Source organism: Bipolaris sorokiniana, assembly GCF_000338995.1.
Source record: "Bipolaris sorokiniana ND90Pr unplaced genomic scaffold COCSAscaffold_6, whole genome shotgun sequence".
NCBI classification, from domain to species: Eukaryota; Fungi; Ascomycota; class Dothideomycetes; order Pleosporales; family Pleosporaceae; genus Bipolaris; species Bipolaris sorokiniana.
In genome coordinates, this window is record NW_006911900.1 from 175,433 (window position 1) to 197,078 (window position 21,646).

At 53.1% G+C, this 21,646-nt stretch overlaps 7 protein-coding genes across 7 annotated transcripts; 2 read left to right on the forward strand and 5 right to left on the reverse strand.

Annotated features, from left to right (window-relative positions):
* Positions 1-531: 531 nt before the first annotated feature.
* COCSADRAFT_198911 (uncharacterized protein) lies at positions 532-6,559 on the reverse strand. The gene is made up of 10 exons (XM_007701081.1): positions 6,261-6,559; positions 6,053-6,186; positions 5,943-5,984; positions 5,628-5,893; positions 5,424-5,569; positions 5,172-5,374; positions 5,038-5,117; positions 4,825-4,992; positions 4,534-4,721; positions 532-4,220 (listed from the first exon to the last, which is right to left on the reverse strand). Exons 2-10 carry the CDS (start codon positions 6,179-6,181, stop codon positions 688-690), a joined length of 4,755 nt encoding a protein of 1,584 aa, XP_007699271.1. The 5' UTR covers positions 6,182-6,186; positions 6,261-6,559; the 3' UTR covers positions 532-687.
* A 1,344-nt stretch (positions 6,560-7,903) lies between these two features.
* Positions 7,904-8,487, forward strand: COCSADRAFT_87605 (uncharacterized protein; the record flags this gene model as incomplete). Its single annotated transcript, XM_007701082.1, has 2 exons — positions 7,904-8,205; positions 8,259-8,487. The coding sequence occupies 2 exons, from the start codon at positions 7,904-7,906 to the stop codon at positions 8,485-8,487; spliced, it is 531 nt and encodes a 176-aa protein (XP_007699272.1).
* Positions 8,488-9,086: 599 nt separating this feature from the next.
* Positions 9,087-11,192, reverse strand: COCSADRAFT_115541 (uncharacterized protein). The gene is made up of 3 exons (XM_007701083.1): positions 11,082-11,192; positions 10,830-11,025; positions 9,087-10,732 (listed from the first exon to the last, which is right to left on the reverse strand). Exons 2-3 carry the CDS (start codon positions 11,010-11,012, stop codon positions 9,260-9,262), a joined length of 1,656 nt encoding a protein of 551 aa, XP_007699273.1. The 5' UTR covers positions 11,013-11,025; positions 11,082-11,192; the 3' UTR covers positions 9,087-9,259.
* A 902-nt stretch (positions 11,193-12,094) lies between these two features.
* On the reverse strand, positions 12,095-14,077 carry COCSADRAFT_88558 (uncharacterized protein; the record flags this gene model as incomplete). Its single annotated transcript, XM_007701084.1, has 1 exon — positions 12,095-14,077. The coding sequence occupies one exon, from the start codon at positions 14,075-14,077 to the stop codon at positions 12,095-12,097; it is 1,983 nt and encodes a 660-aa protein (XP_007699274.1).
* Positions 14,078-15,879: 1,802 nt separating this feature from the next.
* Positions 15,880-16,384, forward strand: COCSADRAFT_36041 (uncharacterized protein). Its single transcript, XM_007700891.1, has one exon. It carries the CDS (start codon positions 15,894-15,896, stop codon positions 16,341-16,343), a length of 450 nt encoding a protein of 149 aa, XP_007699081.1. The 5' UTR covers positions 15,880-15,893; the 3' UTR covers positions 16,344-16,384.
* A 1,435-nt stretch (positions 16,385-17,819) lies between these two features.
* On the reverse strand, positions 17,820-19,922 carry COCSADRAFT_89013 (uncharacterized protein; the record flags this gene model as incomplete). The annotated part of the gene is made up of 2 exons (XM_007701085.1): positions 17,820-18,880; positions 19,436-19,922. 2 exons carry the CDS (start codon positions 19,920-19,922, stop codon positions 17,820-17,822), a joined length of 1,548 nt encoding a protein of 515 aa, XP_007699275.1.
* Positions 19,923-20,108: 186 nt separating this feature from the next.
* On the reverse strand, positions 20,109-21,517 carry COCSADRAFT_36043 (uncharacterized protein). Its single transcript, XM_007700892.1, has one exon. The coding sequence runs from the start codon at positions 21,409-21,411 to the stop codon at positions 20,491-20,493; it is 921 nt and encodes a 306-aa protein (XP_007699082.1). The 5' UTR covers positions 21,412-21,517; the 3' UTR covers positions 20,109-20,490.
* Positions 21,518-21,646: the final 129 nt, after the last annotated feature.

Genomic DNA, 21,646 nt, shown 5'->3' on the forward strand with positions numbered 1-21,646 from the left:
GGCGCCCCCAGCGAAAACATGCGGGAGATTCAAAAGCCGCCGGGCCATTTGCTCTCCACTTGATAGCAGGATTCGTTAGTGGAGTTTCCAATCACAGGGGCGGAAATTCTCCAGCCATGCGCCGTCGTGCCATGTTCCGCCCCAAGCCAGCGTCTTGCTTCTTGTACTCTTAACCCAACAGCGCGCACGCCCCGTCAACAAAGGCGCGCACACGTTAGAACCAACAAGGCTACCCACGCCGCCGTCAACCGCGCCGTTCGCTGTCGGCTCATGTAATGATAAGGGGAAAACGGGCGCCCTGCCATGCCAAGTAAATCGGAAGGCTTGCCAAGAAGCCTTGGGAGACTGGGCCGTCCTACAAATAGACACGCCCGACTCGTGACGGTGCCTGGCAGGCTGGCCTCGGTTGTGCGGCTCCACATGGGCTTGGGATACCTACTCATAGGGCGGTGCCGACTACACCGAAGGGGGGCTGTTTGTGACATGTGGAGAACGGTGGGAGGCTCTCTCGTCTCATTCCTGTCCGGATTAGAATCGATAAGTTTCTTTTTGTCTCTAGTATCATAATAGCATCATAATAGTATCCCCCACCACGGTGCACTATTGGTCAGTAGCAAGGGCCTTGCCCAGCTCGCCTGGTGCTGTCGAGCGTGCAAATGCATTTCGAAAATACATCTGATACGATATTTACTTGGCTTTCCCCGCTTTGCCTCTGCCCCTGCCTCTACCCCTTCCCGTTCCGCGCCCTCTCGTCGACTTCTTCTTTGGCGAGGTTCGATCCGTCATGTCTGTCAAATCTGTCTCGTCTTCGCTTGCCTCTGCAAAAAAGTGGCTCCTGACGTGCGCATCGCTTTTTCTGGCCGCTTTGCGCCTTGGCGCTGACCGCCTAGAGGGTGGAGGTGATTGCGGGTTTGAGGGCGCATCGGAAAGTGCTCCATTGGACAATTCATCTCCCGTTGAATTAGGTTTACGAGTTAAGCGAGCCGGGGCCTTGGTGCCACGTCCTCTAGGACGGCCACGACCACGACCACCTGATGTGGCAGTTGTCGACTTTCGATGATCCGATTCAAGTTTTGAATGCTCGTATTCTTCATCCTCGTCATTCCGTTTTCCCTCGTCTTCTGTGTCTTGGTCGATACTCGTTGCTTCATTGGCATCCGGGTTTTCGCTTGGCTCGCTCGGGGGTCGTTGTAACGCTTGAGTAAGTGAGATGGGCGTGCGATATGCAGTCTCCACGACGGGCGCCCGCACGTCTTTCTTTTCTCCGTGATCGATTGTCAGCTCTACATCCTCTTCCTGGCTCGCGGGCAGGAAACTGCCTGCCATGTCCAGGTCACGCCCGGCTGTCTGATGTGCCTTGTCCGGCACAAAACCGCCACCACCAGAGAGTTCCACATCTTCTCGCACAAAGCCCCCCTCAAAATCAGTCTGAGCCTCAAACACTTCCCACTGTGACTGTCCGGTCTTGGGTTTTTCCTCTTCATCCTTCGATGGCAATACCTCTTCTTTGACAGGCAACTCCATATCCTCCCCATACTCCTCCCTCATTCTATCTACTATCCTCAGTCCGGACGCAAATCTCCTCCAAAGTCCTAGCAGAAACTTCTCCCTCTTCTCCCTTTCTTTTCTTTGCTTCTCCACCTCTTCGGCTTCCCAAGCATCTATAAGCATGTCTTCGTGCTCTGCTGCAACCACCACACCTGTGATTACCGGTACAGCGCGTTGTTTACCAAACTCAAAACCTGTACACGCTTCTGCGTAGTCGATGTTGAGCTTACGGCATATTCGTGCGGTACCCTTGAGAGGCACGTGAACAGCCCCTTTGGGAACCATTGTTGGAACGTATACATCGATATTCCCAAATGCGTTACGTGGAATCTTGCCATCGACAATGGGGTCGGGAATGATCCAATCGGTCTGTTCCTTGGAGTACAGACCCTGTTTCACTTTGCCGCCTTCGATGCGTTCACGCTCCTCAATCTCACGTTTTCGAGTAACGGTGACGGCGCGCATAGGCACGAGCTTGAGCGGTTGCTGACCTTCCAGCACTTCCCGTCCCTCTTTGTGCCACGATTCTTGTGTCTTGCACAATACAACATCTTTGCGGCGATAGACCGGTTCCGACTTTTCATTGTCTCCCTTGCCAGTGATAAAGAACCTGACAATCTTCGCACCGCGTCTGAGAGCTTCCTCTCGTCGTAGATGACGCTCCAGTACATATTCGGTGGAGTTCTTGTACCCCTGTAGCGTCTCCTTGCCACCTTCTTCGTCCATGCCTTTCTTTCTTTCTGCTTGTGCAGGTACGAGGTCACACTCGTCTTCCACTTCGTCCCAAGGTTGGCGTTTATCGTGAGCTCGTGTGTAAGGTCGCATCAACGATTTACACCAATCCCACTCTTCCCATCGCTTGACTTTCCCATGTTTGTTATGGATCGGTACCTTCTCCACAGGCATGCGGAAACCCTTCGTTCTACCAGGCCATTGATGCTTGGGTAGGTAGCGTGTAGTGACATCCTTTGCACTGCCGTCGGAAGAGAAAGCGATCAAATAGGCCAAGATTTGTTTCGCCTTGTCAACCGCTGCGCCACGAGCATAGAAATCCACAAGCTTATCTGGAGAAGCAGCACTTGCAATAATGGTACGAGGAAGTGGAGATACTGATATAGGCGTGTGGGTCAAATGTGAAATGGCTTCTGTCCAGTAGGTAGGGTATGGCAGCTCTTCACCGTAATTGCGTGCTCTCGGTGATCTCTTTGGTGGTCTGTTATCTTCGGAGTCTGAGGATATAGATATGACACTACTCAAGTCGCTACTGCCATCCATGCTGACATCGACTGATCCATCCGTCTTCTTTGCAGTAGCGGGTTTCTTAGCTTTGCTGCTAGTTGGAGTTTCTTTTTCCGTATTTTGATTATCGGCGGACTTCGAGTTGTTCAACTTCTTAAGGTTCTTTGGTTTACCTTCTTCATTCTGACTCCACCCAAAACCAACCGGCTGCAGGCTGACCACCATTCGGGCCTCAATACCTAATCCTCGGATTAGGGCCGTAAAAAGCTGTTCTCCAATATCTCTACTGCCTTGGCACTTTTTTGCGCATTCCCGGAAAGCAGCAATGTCTTCCACGCGTTCGCCAAAAGTGTCGGGGTGATTAGGATCATCTTTCCAAGCTTTGATCTCGGCCTCCAATACTGATGGCGATAGGTAGCCACGCTTTCGCAAGCTTGGGGCAGTGATTTGGAACTTGGACTTCCAGTAGGCTGAGAGATATTTGAGAAGCCTGATCAAAGGGTCACCAGCGGACAGGTTCGGAGAGTTAGGCTCGAGAGGTTCGGCTGCTGCGCCCCAGTCGCGTGTCTTCTTGTCACGTTCGGAAGGCTTCTCTCCCTTGCCCTTAGCTTTATTGCGAACATCTATTCGCTTTTGCGGGCTCTCGTACACCTTGACACCCGCCTTGCCACTCTCTTTCCATTTTCCTTTGGAAGCTTTTGGCTCTTTCTTTTTTGGACTGGGTGGTTTCTGCACCACTACCCGGCTGGATCCATCTCGAATTCCTGCGTCGTTCCAGTACTTCTCTAGTTCACGCCAACACCCAGGGGACATGGCTTGAACCAGAGTCTTTTGAACCTCCTTGTCCTGGATCCATGCGTTTCTTATCAGGTTGTGAAACATCAAGAATTGTACATGCATACAATGAGTCACGGTCCGTATCTGTCTCTGAACCTTTGAGGGGCCCTTTTTCCCATCTGGCTTGGTTTCGAATACGGTTTTAGGCGCTGCAGACAGCGTCAACGCAATATCTCCAGTGATGACGGGCGCAGGCCCATGGTCTGGCTTTGTGTGATGATGCGTACCAAGCGCATCTTCCCAGTCACCATCTTCACTTTCGTCGCTGTCTTCATCTGGCCGTGCCTTAGGCTTGCCTTTGTCCTTGGTTGCCCCATTCAACGGTACATCCTCAAATTCATCTTCGGTGCTCTCTGGCTCCGATGATTCACCGTCGCCGTCTTCTTCTTCTTCTTCTTCTTCCAATAGAGCCTTAGTTTGCAAAAGTGTGCGCTTGGTCTTTGGTGGCGCATCCAAAGTCTGGAAGACGGACACTTTGCCTGTGCGAGCGGGCGCTGAGGGTTTGCGGGTAGTACGGGCACGTTTTGGTGGCGATTCTGGGACGGGCGAGGTAGAGTGCAAGCGCTTTCGCGCAAGTATGGGCGGCATGTCTATGCCTGCAGATATCAAACTATCGCGATATCAGGATTAAAGTGTTGTGTTGTTTGTTTGCAAAGGTGAAAGTGCCGTGGCAGGAATCATGACGCAAGGCCGGCCCCTGTTGATTTCCGATCGCACGGAACGATCGAGCACAGGGATCCGCCCGTCGCGTACCGCCCTGTCGCGTGGTCACGAGCGTTCTGTCGGCATGTATCCGAGAAGATCAGCCTCACGCCTTTTTCTAGAAAACAAAGAATAAGGTTTGGGAGGAAAGCTAGGTCTATTGCGCCATGACTTCATTATATGCTACGCACCCGATGGGTTACGTACGGCCCACTTTATTATTCTTGTAGAACTCGACAATCCTCCTTGCTGCTTCTTCTACGGTATCTTTATCCACTGAAAATAGGAATCTAAAGTGCCCTGGCATTTCCCCGTGATATCCGCGCGCAGCTGCCATTTCCATACCAAAATCGTAGAGCCTATCCTTGAGGTCGTCTTCAGCCTCCCATGTCGGGCTGCGTAGGCACGCCGATAGATCGATCCAAAGGAAGAACCCGGCATTTCTATCCAAGCTGTCAACTCTAGACAAGGAAAGGCCATAAAACGCCCAACACTTACGCTTTCCTCTCATATGGAATACCAGCACTATCAAATGCTTCTGCAGCAATTTTTCGGTGTTCTCGCAAAATATGCGCACTCTTGTTGAAGAATTGCAGATGCCACTCCTCATCCTCGAGTATGCATGTAGCGATCGCGTCGGCCATTGGTGATGCGCCGTGAAATCGTCTGCCAATGGTCAGTCATCGCTCGCTGAGAATGATAGTAACCTACGATAGAGACTGTAAAGCCTGTCCTAGCTCAGTGTTCCTGGTGATCAAGCATCCCAATCTCAGGCCGGCAGCAGCAAAGTCCTGTCAATGGTTTGTCAGGGGCCAGTGATGCAAAATCACATGTCGAAAACCTACCTTTGCCATTCCGTACATTACGTGAACGAGGTCATTGTCGATGAAACCGGCCGTGTCTAGCGAGAGTATAGATGTGAAGCCTGGGCTCGAGGCATCTGTGTGATATACAGAGTAGGCGTAGATCTCATCACTAATAAGGTGTATCTTGTACTTGTTACAGAAGCTCAAGATTGCCTTCAACGCATCTAGGGAATAACATTGCCCTGCACCGTTAGCTTCTCATGCTTTAAGACAAAACGACCGCACACACACCAAGAGGATTGTGCGGGTTGGCCAAAACAAGCGCTCGCACTTTGATACCACTCTGCTCGGCTTGTAGCAGAGTACGCTCATAACACTCGACTGAATTGACACCGAACTGATCCACATCTCCAAACGAGGCATAAACCAGCTTGCAACTGTGAGCAGTGTTAGTCATGCCGTCCCAAGTCTTATTCCAAGAGGAACCTAACGCACCTTGACATGCTCTGCAGATCGGGAACGAAGGATCCATAGATCGGCATGCCTAGGAGCAAAGCATCATTCTCCCCATCGGTCATGCACAGTGACAGTATGTCATTCAATGCCGTCACACCACTGACAAATGAAACATGCTCAATGGCTACGGTTGAGGCCGGTGAAAAGCGCTTGTTGATAAAGGAAGCCATGGCGGCCCTCAGACGCTTAGAACCGAATGGGCCATCATGATACGTCAAAGATTCTGGCTCGAGAGATGGTATGCACTAAATTATCCTTTAGGTACCATACACCATTGTGTCTGTGAAGGCTGACCTTTGTCTTGATATAGTCAAGCGCTTCATCATGCATGAGAAACTGTTGCATGCATCAGCACTCTCTCTCTCATACATGACTTGGTAGTATTCGACATGACTCTCACTGACATTTTCGGCGTTTTTAAAAGAAACTAGGCCATCTGGATGCGTGTCTTTGTTGTACAAAGGGCCACGAACTTTGGTATAACCAGCCGCCAAATCCAAGGCTGCATACTGACGCCCCCGGGCTGATAACATGGCTTCTACGATGCGTTGTTAGTGGTTTGTTTGCTGATTGCTAAGGCTGCGGTTTGGTCAAGGACTTTAGGCTACGTACGCAAGTCAATGCGGGGCAGACTCCGTCCACAGCCAGATTTCTGACATACAGCGTGATCCTTGCCATCTTGACCTAGCACACTGAAGTTATTAGTTCTAGTATCTATCGAAATTAGGCGCTGGCAAGTCAGAGTGGGCGGAAAGTGGCGCAAGGTGGAGCTTGGTTGGTACCCTTGTTCGTGGATGCCTAGGAGGCCGCTCGCAACGTAAGTCCTGAGACGTCCTGACGAGCCAGTGCACTGGAGTTGTGACTCAAACCTGAAATGCTCGCTATCGAAGCCAAAAAACAACAAGCGTGAGGTTTGCCTCATAAAGCATCGACCTGAATGGTACGGCTGAAGCGGTTGCCTCAATGTAAGGATGGCTCGTGACGCTGGTGTGCCATAGGCGGCCTGTAAAGAAGTTGCAATATATATCCAGCACAAATTCCCAGCCTGAACGTGAAGAAAGTGGAAAATTTTATATCCATGGCAGTTGTCATTACATATATGAGACTATTTGTCTAGACTGCGTACTTTTGCACCAGAAACCTCGTCTGCAAATCAACAAAACTCAGTGCAGCATCATCGACATACGAGCTCAAGAGAATTAGACACGCAATCGCGATGACGAAGCCTACTTATATCGTAAAAGCGTGGGGGCTCGCGATGAAAAGATAACAAGGGCAGGGTGAAAGTTTCCGGACGCGTTGGCACGTGAGAAGAGATGGCAAGACCATTTCTTCGCCAAGTACCAAGCAACTATTTCTTGAAGGCACCTAGATTACGCAACACTGGACGAGACACATAATAGGAAAGGAGATCAAAAAGATTCTCAGACACTGCCAATGTAGGCAAGTCACGTGCCGAGTTGAGCCGCATAACCCCTCTCCAGATCTCGAAGTGGCATGGTGTCAAGACAGTGGAGGGTTGCGCATCCCTGATCGCTGCGCGGTGCCGCCGCATTTCCCTTCGACACGCAACCACCACAATCGCACACTTTACTGCATCAAAGTTGCACTTTCATCACTGCTAACATGTCCAACTGACAAAACTACAGCTGCAGAGCTCTCAAAGTCGCTAAAATGGTCGGCACCTACATCATCAACATAGCCACAGCTCCCCGTGACCTGTGGCTCCTCAGGCAGCCGGCCTCCCCCAGTCCTCTGCCACTGGCATGCACCCGCGATCCCAGATCTCACGCCCTTTTTTGTCTGGGCAGTTCTTCCTCTCCTCCTACACTTTTCTCTCCGTTGTTGGTATTCTCTGACCATACAGTCTTGCAACCCTCATTGTCCTCTTCACTGCCTCTGCCATCCTCGCACACTCCACCATAACCAAGTCTCTTCCTTAGGCATCCACATCCACACCAGAGCATGTACACATTGCTACTATTTACAGTGCTGCTCACTGTTCTACTCCCGCCAGCGGCAGCTTCAGGCCCAATCATGGATCTAACACCACCTATCAGTCCATTGGACTTGACATACCCAGTAGATGGGCTCTTCGTATGCCACTTTTGCGCCAGCATGCAGTTGGAGTTCTGCCAGTGCATTATGGCCCTAGTAAGACTTCCACCCGTCTGTGTATAACTCCTTCCTAACGATACTAGCCGCAGATGCCTTACAATTACGTAGCAGCGCCCGAACACCACGCTCCCATGTCCATGCCGCCGCCGGATACACACGAGACGGAAGTGAACTTGACACCAGTTTGGGACTACGTCACCGGCGACCGTAGGCCAGTTCTGAACGAGTACATCCAGCGCATTGATGCGAACGAGACAACTGTGCAGCCTATTACTGTGCAGGCGTACATCGACGATATATACACTCCCGGCGACCGTTCGTCGCCGCGCCAGACCAAGTCTGGGAAGCGCTCAAGCAGGCGGCAACCTCCTCGCGAAGGTGGTTTTGTCTGCAACGAGCCGGGATGCACTGAAGTATTCAATCGTCAGTGCGACCTCAAGTGAGTCTAGTCTCGAGAGTATGCAAGTCAGCGTAACTGACCGTCGTCACTAGCCGTCACCAAAAGACATCCCACCGCAATGAGCGGCCTCACGTGTGCCCGACTTGCGGCAAGGGCTTCATGTACCCGAAGGACCTTCGCAGACACAAGCCTCAACACAGAGACCCTTTGTCCATCATGGACACCTTTCGCTGTGAACATCCCGACTGCACCAACCTCGATGGCTTCTCGCGCAAGGACAACCTCCAGAGGCACAAAAGAAGGCAGCACCCACAGCAATAGCTGCTGCGTGACGCACAATTGACATCTCTTTCATAGTCATCGGTTCCTGTTGCTTTGTTCCCTATCTCCTATTTCCTATCTCTTATTTCCTATCTCCTATCTCCTATCTCCTACCATCCTGGCGATTGATACTGCTTCTCTTTCTTTCTCATGGTAACGTCTAACTATCTCGTTGATGTTGATCTTTGACGGCATTGGTATTGAAGGCGCTGCATTATGTTTGTGTTCTTTGGATAATACCCTTCACTGACGGTTGTAGCAAGTGCTGCTTATAACTTGGATGGCCTGGCGCCATGTTGTTTCTTTCTGTTGTGCCAAAAGAATTTCCTTTTTTCTTTTGCCTTGTGTCCTGGCGTAATATGTAGGCAAAACGGACTATGCGATCATGTTTCGTCACGTAACTTCTTAGAAGAAAATATGGTCCGCTAGAGCAGCGGCGCCAGAAAGAAAGCACACTCAGCGTGGTGATCAAAAACGTTAGTTGTTGTTTGCTGTGTTTCTTGTTCGCATTGCCAATGAATTTGTGTTTAGTGATTTCTCGATGCTCAGATGACGTCAGTGACCCTTGATGTTTGACACTAATTTTAGAACAACACATCGTTTCCTTTAACTATGCTTTTGACAGCCATTGACATTTTCACAGCATGGTTTCTCTGCTCTAAAAAGCTAGGTACATGTAACTGTTGGACAGTTTCGTCTCACATCATTCATTCATTTCCCTCGCGTGTCAGATTCGAGTGTCGACTCTGGTATCGCGATGACTCTTCTCTCTTTACGAGAACTTCTCATTGAAAAAAGATTTGATGCGATCCCAAACAGGCAAGTCCTGGCTCTTCGGCCCGTTCAGCTTGTGGTATCCCGGCTGCAGCGTCTGGAAAACGCCCTCGGGGTCGTACTTGCGCGCAATATCCTTTAGCTTCTTCGCGCTCTCGCCATAACTCGTAATCACGTCCTGGAATTGGCTCGCGTAGTTCATGTACAGGTAGTCGTGATCTACGCCCAGGTCCTTGCTCACCTTTTTGATTTGTGCAACCATGTCCGCGGCAGTCTTGAGCACGAGCTCGTCGTCCTCGGAGTTGACCCACGCGAACGACTGGAGGAGCAGGAGAAAAGGGCCGTCGGAGACGGAGAGACCAAGGGCGTTGCCGCCGTTTTTCTCCATGTTCTTGAGCTGTGGCTCGGTGACGACTTGGAAGGTTTGTGCGGGCCCGATACCCGGTACGTGTGCGAGCTTGTCGAAAACGTCAAAGGTGATGTCGACGAGGCGGTCGATGATTTCACGGTCTTTGAGTTTCACAGACGCGGTCCAGTAGGATTGTCGCATACCACTTGGGCTGGGTGCCGCCAGAGCCAAGCTTAAGTTAACCAGGCTGTCGATTTTGGTGTTGTCGACAATCGCAGGGACTTTGTTCCACGTGTCGAAAATGGGTGCGTCCGCCTTTGGGTCTGCGTATTGGAGATCGGCAACTGCAAGTCGCATGTTGTTCCTTGTGTCGAGGGCAAAGGACAGGAACTGCGTGGCCTTGGGGTCTTTCTCTACATTCTTGGCTAGGTCGACAAAGGCATCGATGGCGGCTGAGAAACTTTCGTTGATGAATACTCGGTTTCCACCATACATGAGGGGGCCGTGAGCAAAAGTCTCGAGATTGAATTGGGTCACGATGCCAACGTTGTTGCCACCGCCGCGCAATGCCCAGAAGAGATCGGAGTATTCTGAATCAGGTGTGGCAGTCACAATGCGTCCGTCTGCAAGGACGACTTCATACGACGCAACGTTGTCGCATGCCCACCCATACTGGTTGGAAAAGTAGGAAATGCCACCGCCTGTCATAAGTCCTCCAATACCAACGTCAGCGACACGGCCACCCACGACCGCGAGGTTGTGTTCAGCCAGGTTGGTGTAAATGTCCATCCAGAGGGCCCCGGGTCCAATTGAAGCAATCTTTTTGTCTTCAGACAACGTAATGCCTGCCATGCGTTCAAAAAGTACAGTTATGCCTCCATCTGCGTTGGATGCACCTGCAAATTGGGCATGGCCTCCACTCCGAAATGCAAACCGACACTTGTTCGCCTGGGACACACGCACTACATTCGCAACTTCTTGCGCCGTCTCGGGCCGGAATATGCAGCGTGGTACGGGCTCTCGCTGCTGCTGGGACCAGAAGCCGTCAATCGCGGCTTTATAGTCCGGGTCTTCGCTGCCCGCAACTTTAGCAGCGCCGAATTCTCCCAGGAGCGAAGCGCACTAGCAATTGAAGGAAGAAGATTAGTACGCTGTATAGATTCCAGTATCATACTGAATATCTGTAAAAGATTTTAGGGTAGATGAGAGGAAAGCTTACTGCTGCTTGGCAAGAGTCGGTGGAATTTGCTTGGATCGACTGCAATAACTTTGCTGCATCGTCTCCTTCTATACCATCGGAAACTATGGCTTGGGAGCTATTTGAACCGGAAGGATCAGGCGTCGTTTCTGCAAGCGCTGTGAGCGCAATAGCTGAGAAGAGCGAGACGGCGGGAAACCGCATGGTGGATGCTTGTCTGTATTAACTTGTAAGTACTATAGCAAACATGCTCAAGCAAATGTTCGAGCCTACCTCGGACACGCGCGTGTCCAATCGGATGTGAAACTGTGCGACGGTGACTGCAGCTACTTGAGTAACGACTACTACCAGGTATCTGACCAGCACATGAATCTACAATTGCTACAGGCACAATCAAAACTTTATACTTTTGCACCGGTGGTACCTTGTCTTAGAATCATGCGGCTAGGCGCCAGTTGCTTACCCCCACCTTCTTTAGGCCCTGCATAGCCTGATTTTGCAGAAGCCGGGCAAGAAAGTTCCGAAAGCCTACTTGTGTTAATCCCTGAAGAAGATCGGTCGATAGCTTTATCTCGAAAGACGCCATGCGGCCGAGCTAGATTGCGTTTTCGATATGGCCATGTTGACAGGGCTCTCGACACGAGAAAGCCCTGAGCCCTTGCGGTCCCTGCATTGCCGTGTGCTGATCACAATACACGTCACGTTTGATTGTTCGGTGCTATAGGTGGTGAGGTGGATGCAGTTGGTAGAATGTGTCTAAAATAAGAGGGGAAGGTAGGGGTAGTACTAGTGTACCCCGCGTCACTCTTCACGTGTCGGAGCCTAACTACGTGTCAGAGCACTGTCTGGACCGTTCCTAGCTCATCTAAGGGTCTACAAGCCTAGTTCATTCATGCCGGCGCTAGGATTTAGAGTAACGTAGTAAGTGATAAGGACGAGGCACCAGCCATGTACGCAGTGTCGCAACACCCACACTCTCGCCGCAGAGGCAACGCAGTACATTACTATCTAGCGAGGTCCAAGCACAAGGGCACAAACGTTGAAAGCTTTTTGCCGAAAAAAACAACAACAACAATAATAACAACAATGCACAGGCTAGAATACACACTGGAGAAAGACAAAGACAACATGGTATACGCTCATCATAACATTCGCAGGGTAGTCTAAGTGTACGCGGCAGGTGAAGGGGGTATCAAGAGCAAGACCAAACAACAAAAGCAGATGGGGCGCCATACGAAACAGTACAAAATCATAAAGCAACACTAAAATACAACGGGTAACGGAAATCAATGCTTCCGCCTCGAATCACTTCGGCTCAGCCCCGTGCGTGAAGCAAATCGAGGGGGATAATCCTCCATGCCATCGTCATCATCGTCGAATGCACTGATGTATTCGGGTGCACGTCGGACAGGACGGGTAGGGCCATGGATGATTGGATCACCACGCGGCTGCATACCGTGATTCTGGCGGCTATCCGAAGAGCGAGCAGATGGAAGCGCAGGCTCCATGTTGCGCAGGTCCCATGGGTCAGCCGCTGGCGACTTTACAGAGCTAGGCGAAAAAGGGTTGTCTGGCGTGAGGGAGGGACGGCGAGCTGATGGTGGGCGACCGTAGTCTTGGTTGAAGGTCTTTGGAAAGGAGACTGGGGGTGGTGCATGTGCTCTCGGGTTTGAGGATCGAGTCGAGAAGTCCGTAGGTGGTTGAGCGCTGACGGTGGGCGGGTTGGGTTGCGAGATGCTCGGGCGACGCTTACTAGAGGTCCTAGTAAGTCCGGAAGGACGCATTGTAGAGGCAACGCTATCACGACGCGGCTTGCTAGGGGCATTGGCGTTTGATAGGGACCGGTCACCGGCCCGAGGGTCATAGTATGTTGATGAGTCTTGTTGCTGTCGAGCAGCTGCCCTCCTTTCTTCACGCTCGCGAGCTTCTGCCGCTTGCTTTTCTGTATGCATGATGAGACTATCGGCTTCGACAAGACGCTTTTGCTCAGCTTGCTCTTGGGGAGTCATCAACGAAGACATCCTTCGCGTGTTGGTCGGCCGTGTGGGGTAATCGGTTGTCGGAGGCTTTGACCTTTCCTTCTTGCGTTCCTTTGCTCGCTTCTCTTCGAGCTCCTTCTTTTCAAGTTCCTTCTTTTCTTGTTCCAGACGCTCGAGCTTCTTGCGCTTGCGCTCTTCTTCCTTGAGTGCGGCACGCTCCCTCTCCTTCTCAGCCTGTGCTCTTGCGGCGCGGTCCCTTTCGCGAGCCTCTTCTCTGAGTGCGGCGCGGTCCCTCTCCTTCTCAGCCTTTGCTCTCTCAGCCCGCTCCTTTTCGCGAGCTTCGTAACGGTCAAGCTCGAAGCGAACGTGCTTGTCGTTCTCCAAGTCTTCCTTCTTCTTTTGGTCAACGTCTTCCTGATAGCGAAGATCCTCACTTGGTTTCTTTCGCCGTTGGCCACTGTTCTTGGTAGGCCGTGTGGTTTCAGCTATGCCAGAACTGGCACGAGAAGAGCCAGAATAATCAGCATACTGGTCGTAATCAAGCGGATTGATGCTGGTGGGTGTTTGAGCGACTTGGAGAGGATCCCTTGGTACGATGCTCTTGGTCTTGTAGGGCCCGGAAGAGAACCCATGCTGTGGCCGAGTAGGAGATGCAGGGGTGGGAGTTGAGTTGTGGATGACAGTGGCAGACGGGCGGGTGTTTCGCCGACCGGTGGATCGATCAAAGTCTGGCTCGGACAGCACAGTCAGCGATGGCGTCTGGCTGGAAGAGGCAGAAGGCGTCTGTCGGTGGTAATATCCATGAGATGCAAGGGGCGTGGGAAGGAAGGTGTTGGGTTGGTCGAAGGCAGCCGGAGGGGGTAAAGGGGCATCTGGAAAGCCAGTCCGCACAGCATAGGAAGCCTCCGATTCTCCTGAGTCGATGGCGGCGTCATTGGATCCGATGGAGCCGAAGGATTGTCGCTTGTGGCCTTTTGTTGAAATGGAGACTGACGGATACTTGCTTCCCTTTCCTTTCTTGGAGCCAATTTCGATGATGATCTCAGGGTTGAGGCGCTGTCCATCGCGAGTGGAAGGACGGCTACCACTGTTGGATGGGCGGCGACGCTGAGTGAAATAGGTACCAGAGCTTGTGGGAGTTGGTGGGTTTACCGGAGAAGGGGTGTCATCGCGTGAGGCGGAGCCTTTCTGGTGAGTGTAGGCAACAGGAACTCTCCGCAAGTCGCGGCAGGTTCTCCCACTGCGCGCTTGGTCGCACAAGTAGGTGCAGTCACCTTCGATCCGACACATGGTGGCGACAGGAAATGTAATACTACCAGGATAGGAGAGAGTGGCAAGTCCGGTTGGTGAGTGTGCGTCAAGTGTTGGATTGTGTTGCCAGGCCAAGGGACTCTAGTTAATAACTAGAGGGAATGCTTGACCAGGACAGACGCAGATGGCACCAAGGCCAGAGGGCGGACTGGCGCAGGTACAATAAGGAGGACAGCTATGAGTCAAACAAGTAGGTTGGTCTTGGTATTTGGATGGTGGTGGGCGGCGAGTGTATTTAAAGGGCGCAGATGATGGCCGGGCTGAGACAAGCGCCGGACAGGATGAGTGCAGGCAGGCAGGCAGGCAGTCCAAGGAGGCGTAGGCCCGAAAGCGCAGGAGTCAGAGAAGCAGATGGGTAATAATAAATGCGAGGAAATCAGTGCAGATGAGACGGAGTGGGTACCATGCAGCAGCTTGAGAGGAATTAAAGTGCCGGCCTGGTTGGCTTTAAGTGGAAGTGGTATTAGGCGGCTTTGATTGTAGCCTGAACAAGGGCAGTGTGAGTGGATGTGACATGGGATGAGCCTCAGCAACAAGTACCAGAGCCAGGCTGCAGCGACGGGCAGGATGGATGGTTGCATGAACATGATCCGGGCGCCCTGGGGCCATTTTTTGTTTCCTGTCGCTGCTGCTGCTGCGCAGCGGTGAATTGCACAGCCTGCGAGCAATCCTAGACTCGGCCCCCCATAGGTGTAGACCCTGGGCGCGGCCGGTGTCGAGTCGTGTGTCGCGCGGTGTCGCGTGTCTGAGGGAGGCCGGCGAGAGTAGGAAGGAAAAAAAGTGGTGAAGACGGTCGAGCGCGCGAACCGGAGAGAGAGGGTGTGGCCGGGATGGCGGAGTTTGTTGCGGGCTGGATGGGCATCAATGGCAAGCAGCAAGCGGCAGCATCAGCAGCAGCCGACGGTGCAGCGGCCTCTACCCCGGACGGGCGCACCGCTTTGGGCTCTGCTTGATTGGATTCACCCTGGGGCAGAATTGCACTTGGAAGGTCGAGTGTCCATGGCAACATGCGGATGGCGCGCCGTCAGCTGCAAAATTGGCGGATGCAGGTGGAGGCTATGCAGTCATTCCCGTATCGCCGGCCAGCATGGGCGCGACGCCAGGCACCAGAAGGCTGCCATTTGCTGCCGGCGAGCAATTTGCACTGGTCCAGTGGTGTTGATGACGCAGCTCGACGATTGCAGCACCCTCCTTGCCACGCTGCGCACGCGAGTGGATGACCATGGCAATGGTGTTGATGAGCGGTGGCCGTGTCCATGTTGGAGAGCTGAGAGGCAAATTGGCTGGCCATGTGAGTGTGAATGAGAGTGACAAACTGGACGCGCTCTGGTCAACCCTGCGTCGCTCTCGCCCTCGCCCTCGCGCTTTCGCGCACTGTGTTAGCAATATTGCAGCCATCCACAGCCTTCCACCCCCGACTTGCCTGGATCAGCATCACCACCCTGGTGGCGAGACCCTCCCGCTTCACGCTCTCTGATACGGCCGTCTCTCTAGCGCGTGAACCAAACCTGCTTGCAATCTACTGCGACACCGCTACTCCCGCTCCCACACACCAAATTTGCCATGGACGAGCTCCCAAGTTGAGTGCGCACCGCCACAATGCTAAGCAGCCACAGCGGTAAGCAGCACCAGCACCAGCACCAGCACCAGCACCAGCCATCCGTCTGCAGACCCTGACAAAATGCACATATGCGCTACAATCGGAAATAGCAGATGACGACGACGCTGATGATTGTCATGATGGCAATGCTCGACGCCGCGCTTAGACAACCCGTCAGCATATGGTGATAGAGACATGGTTTGCGCTTGTTTTTTTTTGCCATGTGTGTGTGTGTGTGCCCCTCCTCCTGCATTCGGGACGCACCTCCCTCCCTGCTCCCGCAGCCGGGGACGCACCTCCCCAAATGCGCACTTGCACACTACCCCACATGACCACAACACCACAAAAAAAATATTGGACATGCAAACACTAGCCCGTCGTCTTCTCCACCATGCTATCATCACATCCATCCCTCATCTCCGTCATCTTCACCAGCTTCTGTCCAGTTTTGCACACAACTCAGCCACAGCCTCTCTCAACAAATCACCCTGTAGCACATCTCAGGCGTGCCGTGCCGTGCCACTCCTCTTCCCGCACATGCTATACCCGTTACATTTGCTCCGCCCCGCGGCTGCCTGCCCAGATCAGAGTTCGCATCAAAAGACGGACGCTCGTTTTTTTCTTCCACCAAAACCATGTACTTAGACAGTGGTGCCAAGGCCGCTCGCCTACAATATCCATACGGTTGGGCATCACCAACCCTCGTCGACGTCAGGAAAACGGGCCATTTTGGCTCATGAACCAGTACTACCGCTGCAGGGTGCTAGTTTCAGCCTTTTGACACAATGAAAAAAAAAACGCACTTGCATCACTAACAATGCACCATCTCCCTGGCGTTCGGGAATGGTGTTCGCAGCGCTGCCGACGGTAAATGCACCCCATTCAGCATCTCAACCCGCATCCACGCGGCAAAGACTAGTAAGTAGTCACTCGAGGTGTGCTCAATCGCCCAGATACCACAATGCGCACATGTCGCTACCCAACCTGTGCTTGGGCGCGCGCCCTAGTCCAGCCCATTCTGCCGTCAGATGGAAGTATACCCAGCATTCCCGTTCTCTTCCGTCCTCGTCTCGCCTCTTCCAACTCGTAAGCAAAGTCAGCTTCCCGACCAGATATGGGCCCAACCGCCAGTGATATTGACCTACGACCTGAGGCAGGAGCAACAAGCTTTGCAACAGGGGCACCATTGTAGCTGAAATGTTTTACTTGATCAAGGGATTGGTTCTTGTTTGCCCAAAGTCGGCGTCGCAACCAACCTGTACTTCTACACTTGGTGTGTGTACTAATCGGTACGACTAGCATGGCTTCCCAAACAGCCACCTTCACAGTCGTCCGAGACATGGTTGCCTCGCGGGGCTTCCTCGGCCCAACAAGCCGCGTCTAAAATGTTACTTGGTGTGGTCGATTTACCCCACAAGCGTCTCATGGTTTATCTCTATACGAACCTACTAACAGTTTACCTGTCCCTTGGACCAGCGATCACCACGATACTGCCTCAGGTCAAGGCAAGCACACTTGTAGCCTTGTCACTACTGCTCACCATTCCTCACTGCAAGTGTCATTGCTCTTGGCCCCCCCCATCGGCCTCCGACCGTGGGCTGCATCCTTGCATCACGTTCTTGTTCAAAATGTCCTCAAACCAATAGTGATGCCTAGCAAATGTCTTAGATTGTAGGCAACACACTGCATGCAAACATTACTCATGGCATGCATGGTTTGATTGTCCAAGTCGTGGTTGGTGGCTTGATTTTGATCTGACTGGTCGCATGCGGGTTGTAAAGGTCATGTGTTGGTCGTCTGAAGACACCCGGCAGGAAATATTGGCCATGGTTCACGTGCCACCCCAGACTTTGCATGAGAAGGTGTGTGTGTATTCCCACCTGCTAGTAGATGCCGACATCAAAAATTCCACTGAGTGGGGAGCGAAAAGAATGGGAACCATGCACGGCCAGGCATGTACGAAATCCGGGCCGACAACCATTGGGTGATAACGATGACAAGAATGACAGGGAAAAAGGAACAAAGTCATGTCATGAATACAAGATACTGTTACAGATGATGTGTTTCCAGCAAACAAAAAAAAGACTCCAATTCACATGCATGCCCAAAAGGTGTCTTTTCTTAGTCGCTCCTCAGCGCATCTGCCACGCCCGGAAAACCCGGCGGGGGACTCGCCTTGCCCTGTGGTGTCATGCTCTCGAGAAATTGGCTGAACCTCTGCGCCTCGCCACTCTGCTCATCCAGCTCTTTAATTCCGCTCTTGCCCATGCCCGCTCCTAGGCTCCGCAGCGGATCCTCGTCAACATGGTCGCGCACTGGGGGGCGATCGTCGAGTTCGCCCCTCGCGACGGCGACTTCGGGCCCTATGGACCGCTTGAGCTTGATGTGGATTCGCCCATCGTTGGTGACGCTGCCAAAGAGGGGTTGCACGGGAATTTTACGGCCGCCAGGCGTATCAATGTCGATTGTTTCGACGTCCTTTGCGCCCATGATGTTGGCGCGTGACGCCGACATGGTCTCTGCGCTCTTGAACTGGTCGTTTGCTACGAAGCCGCCGACACCCAGGCGCGCGTACGTCTCATTCTTGGTTCCTGTGCGTCGGGCCTGCACGACGCGCGCAGGCACCGGTGCATGGCTGGCTTGCGGGCCGAGGATTGGGTGGTTGGCCATGTAGGATTTTGTGCGAAGGTAGCCGAGACCGGCGCTGGGATGCGTCGAGAGCGGTGCCGTCTCTTGATCAAACGAGTATTGGTCAATGTCACGGCTCGATGCGTCCGATGCCCACGCCTTGGGCTTGAACTTGATGGCCGGCAGCTTCAGGAAGGGGAGGATGAGCTTGCTGACCAGCTTGCTTCCCAACGGGTTGTTGGCCGTTTCTTTACGGAGAGTCTTGATGCCAGTGTCAATGTCGTTGCGTGTAATGTGACGCCAGGCTTTTTCTTGTCGCTCTTGCCATTGTTCGGCTTCCTTGATATCCATTGGGGGCTGTTCTTTCGACTTTGTGGCGGCGAGACGGCGGGACGTGTAGATTTCGTTCTTCACAAATTCAACCAGATAGCTGTTGAATTCTTTTTTGCGAGAAGTGATTTCCTTACTAATATAGGCGACAAAGTCGTCAGCTCCCATGCCTGGTAGCCACGGACCGTCATGCTTCCACCGCTTGGTATTGTGTACGATGGGGTCTACAGGAGGTGGAGTAAAGGGAATAAAGGGCCTGGATCCAGATTTTTCCGATCCCGCCAATTTTTGTCTAAGTGACTTCTTTGCCTTTTGTTGCTCTTGTTCAAATTCTGTGAACTCGTCCAGCCAGGGCATAGAAGCCGGGGCTTTGGCAGCAGCGAGAGAGGCCTTCTTCTTGTCCCATTTCTGTCGGAATTCGGCTTTGGCTGCACGAGTCTCCTCGACCAGAACCTTGGCCTCAGCTGCTCGCTCGGAGTCGGTGAGGCCGCGCGATTGCCATTCCGCCTTCTTTGCTGCCCACTTGGCACTCAGAGGCTCGCGGAAGGCCTTGAGTTCTGCTTCAAATGCCCGTTTTCGTGATGTTCGAGCCTGCTTCCTTGCCTTGTTTGCTTCTTGCTGGAAAGCCTCAAAGCTGGCAAGTTCGGTGTCCCAACCACGAGCCTTCCAGAGTGCTTGTTGCAGTTCCCACTTCTCTTCCCAGGCAGCATTGAAAGCTTCCCATTCGGCCTTTGCTCTCTCTGCGGGCATGCTCTTCTTGAGCGCCTTCAGATATAGACCCGCCTCATCCAATCCCATGTCAGTGTCGTAATTGGTAGTGTCATCGCGGACCTCAAAGGCTCCCGCAGGCGGCGCTACGCTCAAGTCATGGTCACGCATCTGCGTCATGCCCTTCATCATGGGAATTCCCATCTCTTCCCACTTTTGCCTTGTTCGCACATGGTCGGCCGCCGAGTCAAAGTCGGTGACATGCTCAATGGTATCCAGCTGCGTCACTCTCAGGACCGGGTCACTGACTTGGACAAGGTGACTCCGTGAGGGAATTGCTCGTTTCAGACCCCAATCACCGCGTGCAAGGGAGGCTTTTGTGGTAGCAATGGCCTGGTGTGTTGGATATGGTAGGGTTGCCGTGTCCGATGCCTTTGTGATGCCCGCGCCAAAGGTCTCGCTAACGGGTGGGCGTGGGAGAGGGTTGGGCAGGGAGAAGAGTCGGGAATTGCGCAGCAGATGGGAGGTTGGCGAGAGGGACTGGCGACTTAGAGCCATATTGGCGATGCGACAGCCACGGGTTGGCGTTCAATGGCGGCCGAAGTGGTGTCATTGGTGGTTGCGAGCAAATGTTGAGTTAGATTTGCGGTGATGCGGTCCGTGCGCACCTCCGCGGCTTCTGCTGGGTTTGTGTGCATTGCCGAACTGACAAAGGCTTCGCGTTCACTGCTCGCACAGATGAGAGTTATACGGTGTGCTATTTCTAACTATTATTATTTGGTGATTCTCAGATGAAAATCATCTACCATACTACTTGAATTTCTCCCCGATAAAGCCTTGTGCGACTTGTACTGCTAGCAAGGTCATGTTATAATTATATCGAAGTGACAAGCCTGTCGTTACCACGCAGTCTCTAAGATGTGGTGTGCTTCTAAGCAGCATGCAGATTCACAATTTTTACCGTCATGGGCAGTGATGAAATATAGATCCATGGTATGCTGTGTTGTGGGTCAATGGCTAGAGGCAAAGATCAAGCACGGGGCTGTAGCACTGGCATTGAAGCCTAGTACTAGTTTGTTTATGGCTGGGGGCGAGAAAAAAAACACCAGGCGATTAGGTCGTTCAATCATCCTGGTAGGTGCTTTTCCCAGTCCTGTGGGTCATCTTCATCTTCATCTTTATCGTCATCTTTGTCTTTTCTGTTGATGCGCGGAACGTGGCCTTCAATGGCCATGGTGTGGTCAGATGTCTGCGTGGGAAGCGAGGGCGGTTGTGGGGGCGCATTGTTCAGAGGCCGCTCGAGGATCTGGTCTTGGACGAGGTCGCTGTTCGCCTTGGTAACCTGGCCCGGCTTTTCTCCTCGCTCGAGAGCCAGGTCGGCCATGGCATTTTCACGGGCGGCCCAGGCTGCATCCACGTCGTCGGCTTCATCCTGATCCTTGGTGGAGGCGACTGGCTGCTTCGGCCGTAGGGGCAGGGCAACACGGTGCTCCTCTTCGTTTTCCACCATGAGTTCAATCTTGTCGCCGTACCCGCCGTGCCGCAGCCAGGCGGGCTCCTCGCTCAGCTGGACTTTGACATAGAGGGCCCGGCGCGCGCAGTCATCGGAGCACCACACCTCGAGCACCTTGCGGTCGACAATCTGCACGCCGTCCTCTGTGTCGACAAACTGCTTCTTGGCGGTTGAGCGAGCCTTGCTCTTGGGGCGGGGGCACAGGGCATAGCCGCACTTGTCGGCAATGTTGCGCTCCTCGATCAGGGCGTCGTAGTCGGCGGGCTGGAAGGAGATGACTGCCGTCTGGAAGAAGCGGGCGTCCGCGGGCGTGGGCCGCTTTGCATCGGCGTCTGGCGACGAGGGGAAATCCATCAGCGTCATGACGGCCTGCAGGACCTCTGCCTCGACGCGCTTGCGGTCCTCGAGCACGGAGGCATGGTGGCGGGCGACTGCGAGATGGCGCGGGTTGACTGTTTTGGCGGCGGCGGCGGTTGTGGGAGGGGCATTGGCAGCCACAGTCGGCGTCTTCTTGAGGATGGACTTGGGGGGCATGTCCAGTCCAGTCCACTCGGTGGTGATGGCAGAAGCAGAAGTAACAGCAGCAGTCAGAGCGGTGATGGTACGTAGGATCGGCGGGTGTTAGGAGATACATCAGTCCAAGTGGAGCGTCGCGGCCAACCGCCAAGCTGGGCGTCGGGCAGCGCGCGGGGCTGTTTTGAGCTTCGTCACCACACTGTCCGTCTGTCCCCACGAGGCTCTTGCCGGCCGCCGCCCCCATCGTTGCCCC

Bases quoted from the DNA above. Each gene is read 5' to 3' on its own strand.
- COCSADRAFT_115541 (XM_007701083.1), bottom strand. From the start codon at position 11,012: ATGCGGTTTCCCGCCGTCTCGCTCTTCTCAGCTATTGCGCTCACAGCG. The intron at 10,733-10,829 runs GTAAGCTTTCCT...TTCAATTGCTAG, and splicing joins CCGACTCTTGCCAAGCAGCA to TGCGCTTCGCTCCTGGGAGA.
- COCSADRAFT_198911 (XM_007701081.1), bottom strand. From the start codon at position 6,181: ATGTTATCAGCCCGGGGGCGTCAGTATGCAGCCTTGGATTTGGCGGCT. The intron at 5,375-5,423 runs GTGTGTGTGCGG...CTAACGGTGCAG, and splicing joins CAACCCGCACAATCCTCTTG to GGCAATGTTATTCCCTAGAT. The intron at 4,722-4,824 runs GTAAGTGTTGGG...GTGCCTACGCAG, and splicing joins ATTCCATATGAGAGGAAAGC to CCCGACATGGGAGGCTGAAG.
- COCSADRAFT_36043 (XM_007700892.1), bottom strand. From the start codon at position 21,411: ATGCCCCCCAAGTCCATCCTCAAGAAGACGCCGACTGTGGCTGCCAAT.
- COCSADRAFT_36041 (XM_007700891.1), top strand. From the start codon at position 15,894: ATGGTTTGCGCTTGTTTTTTTTTGCCATGTGTGTGTGTGTGTGCCCCT.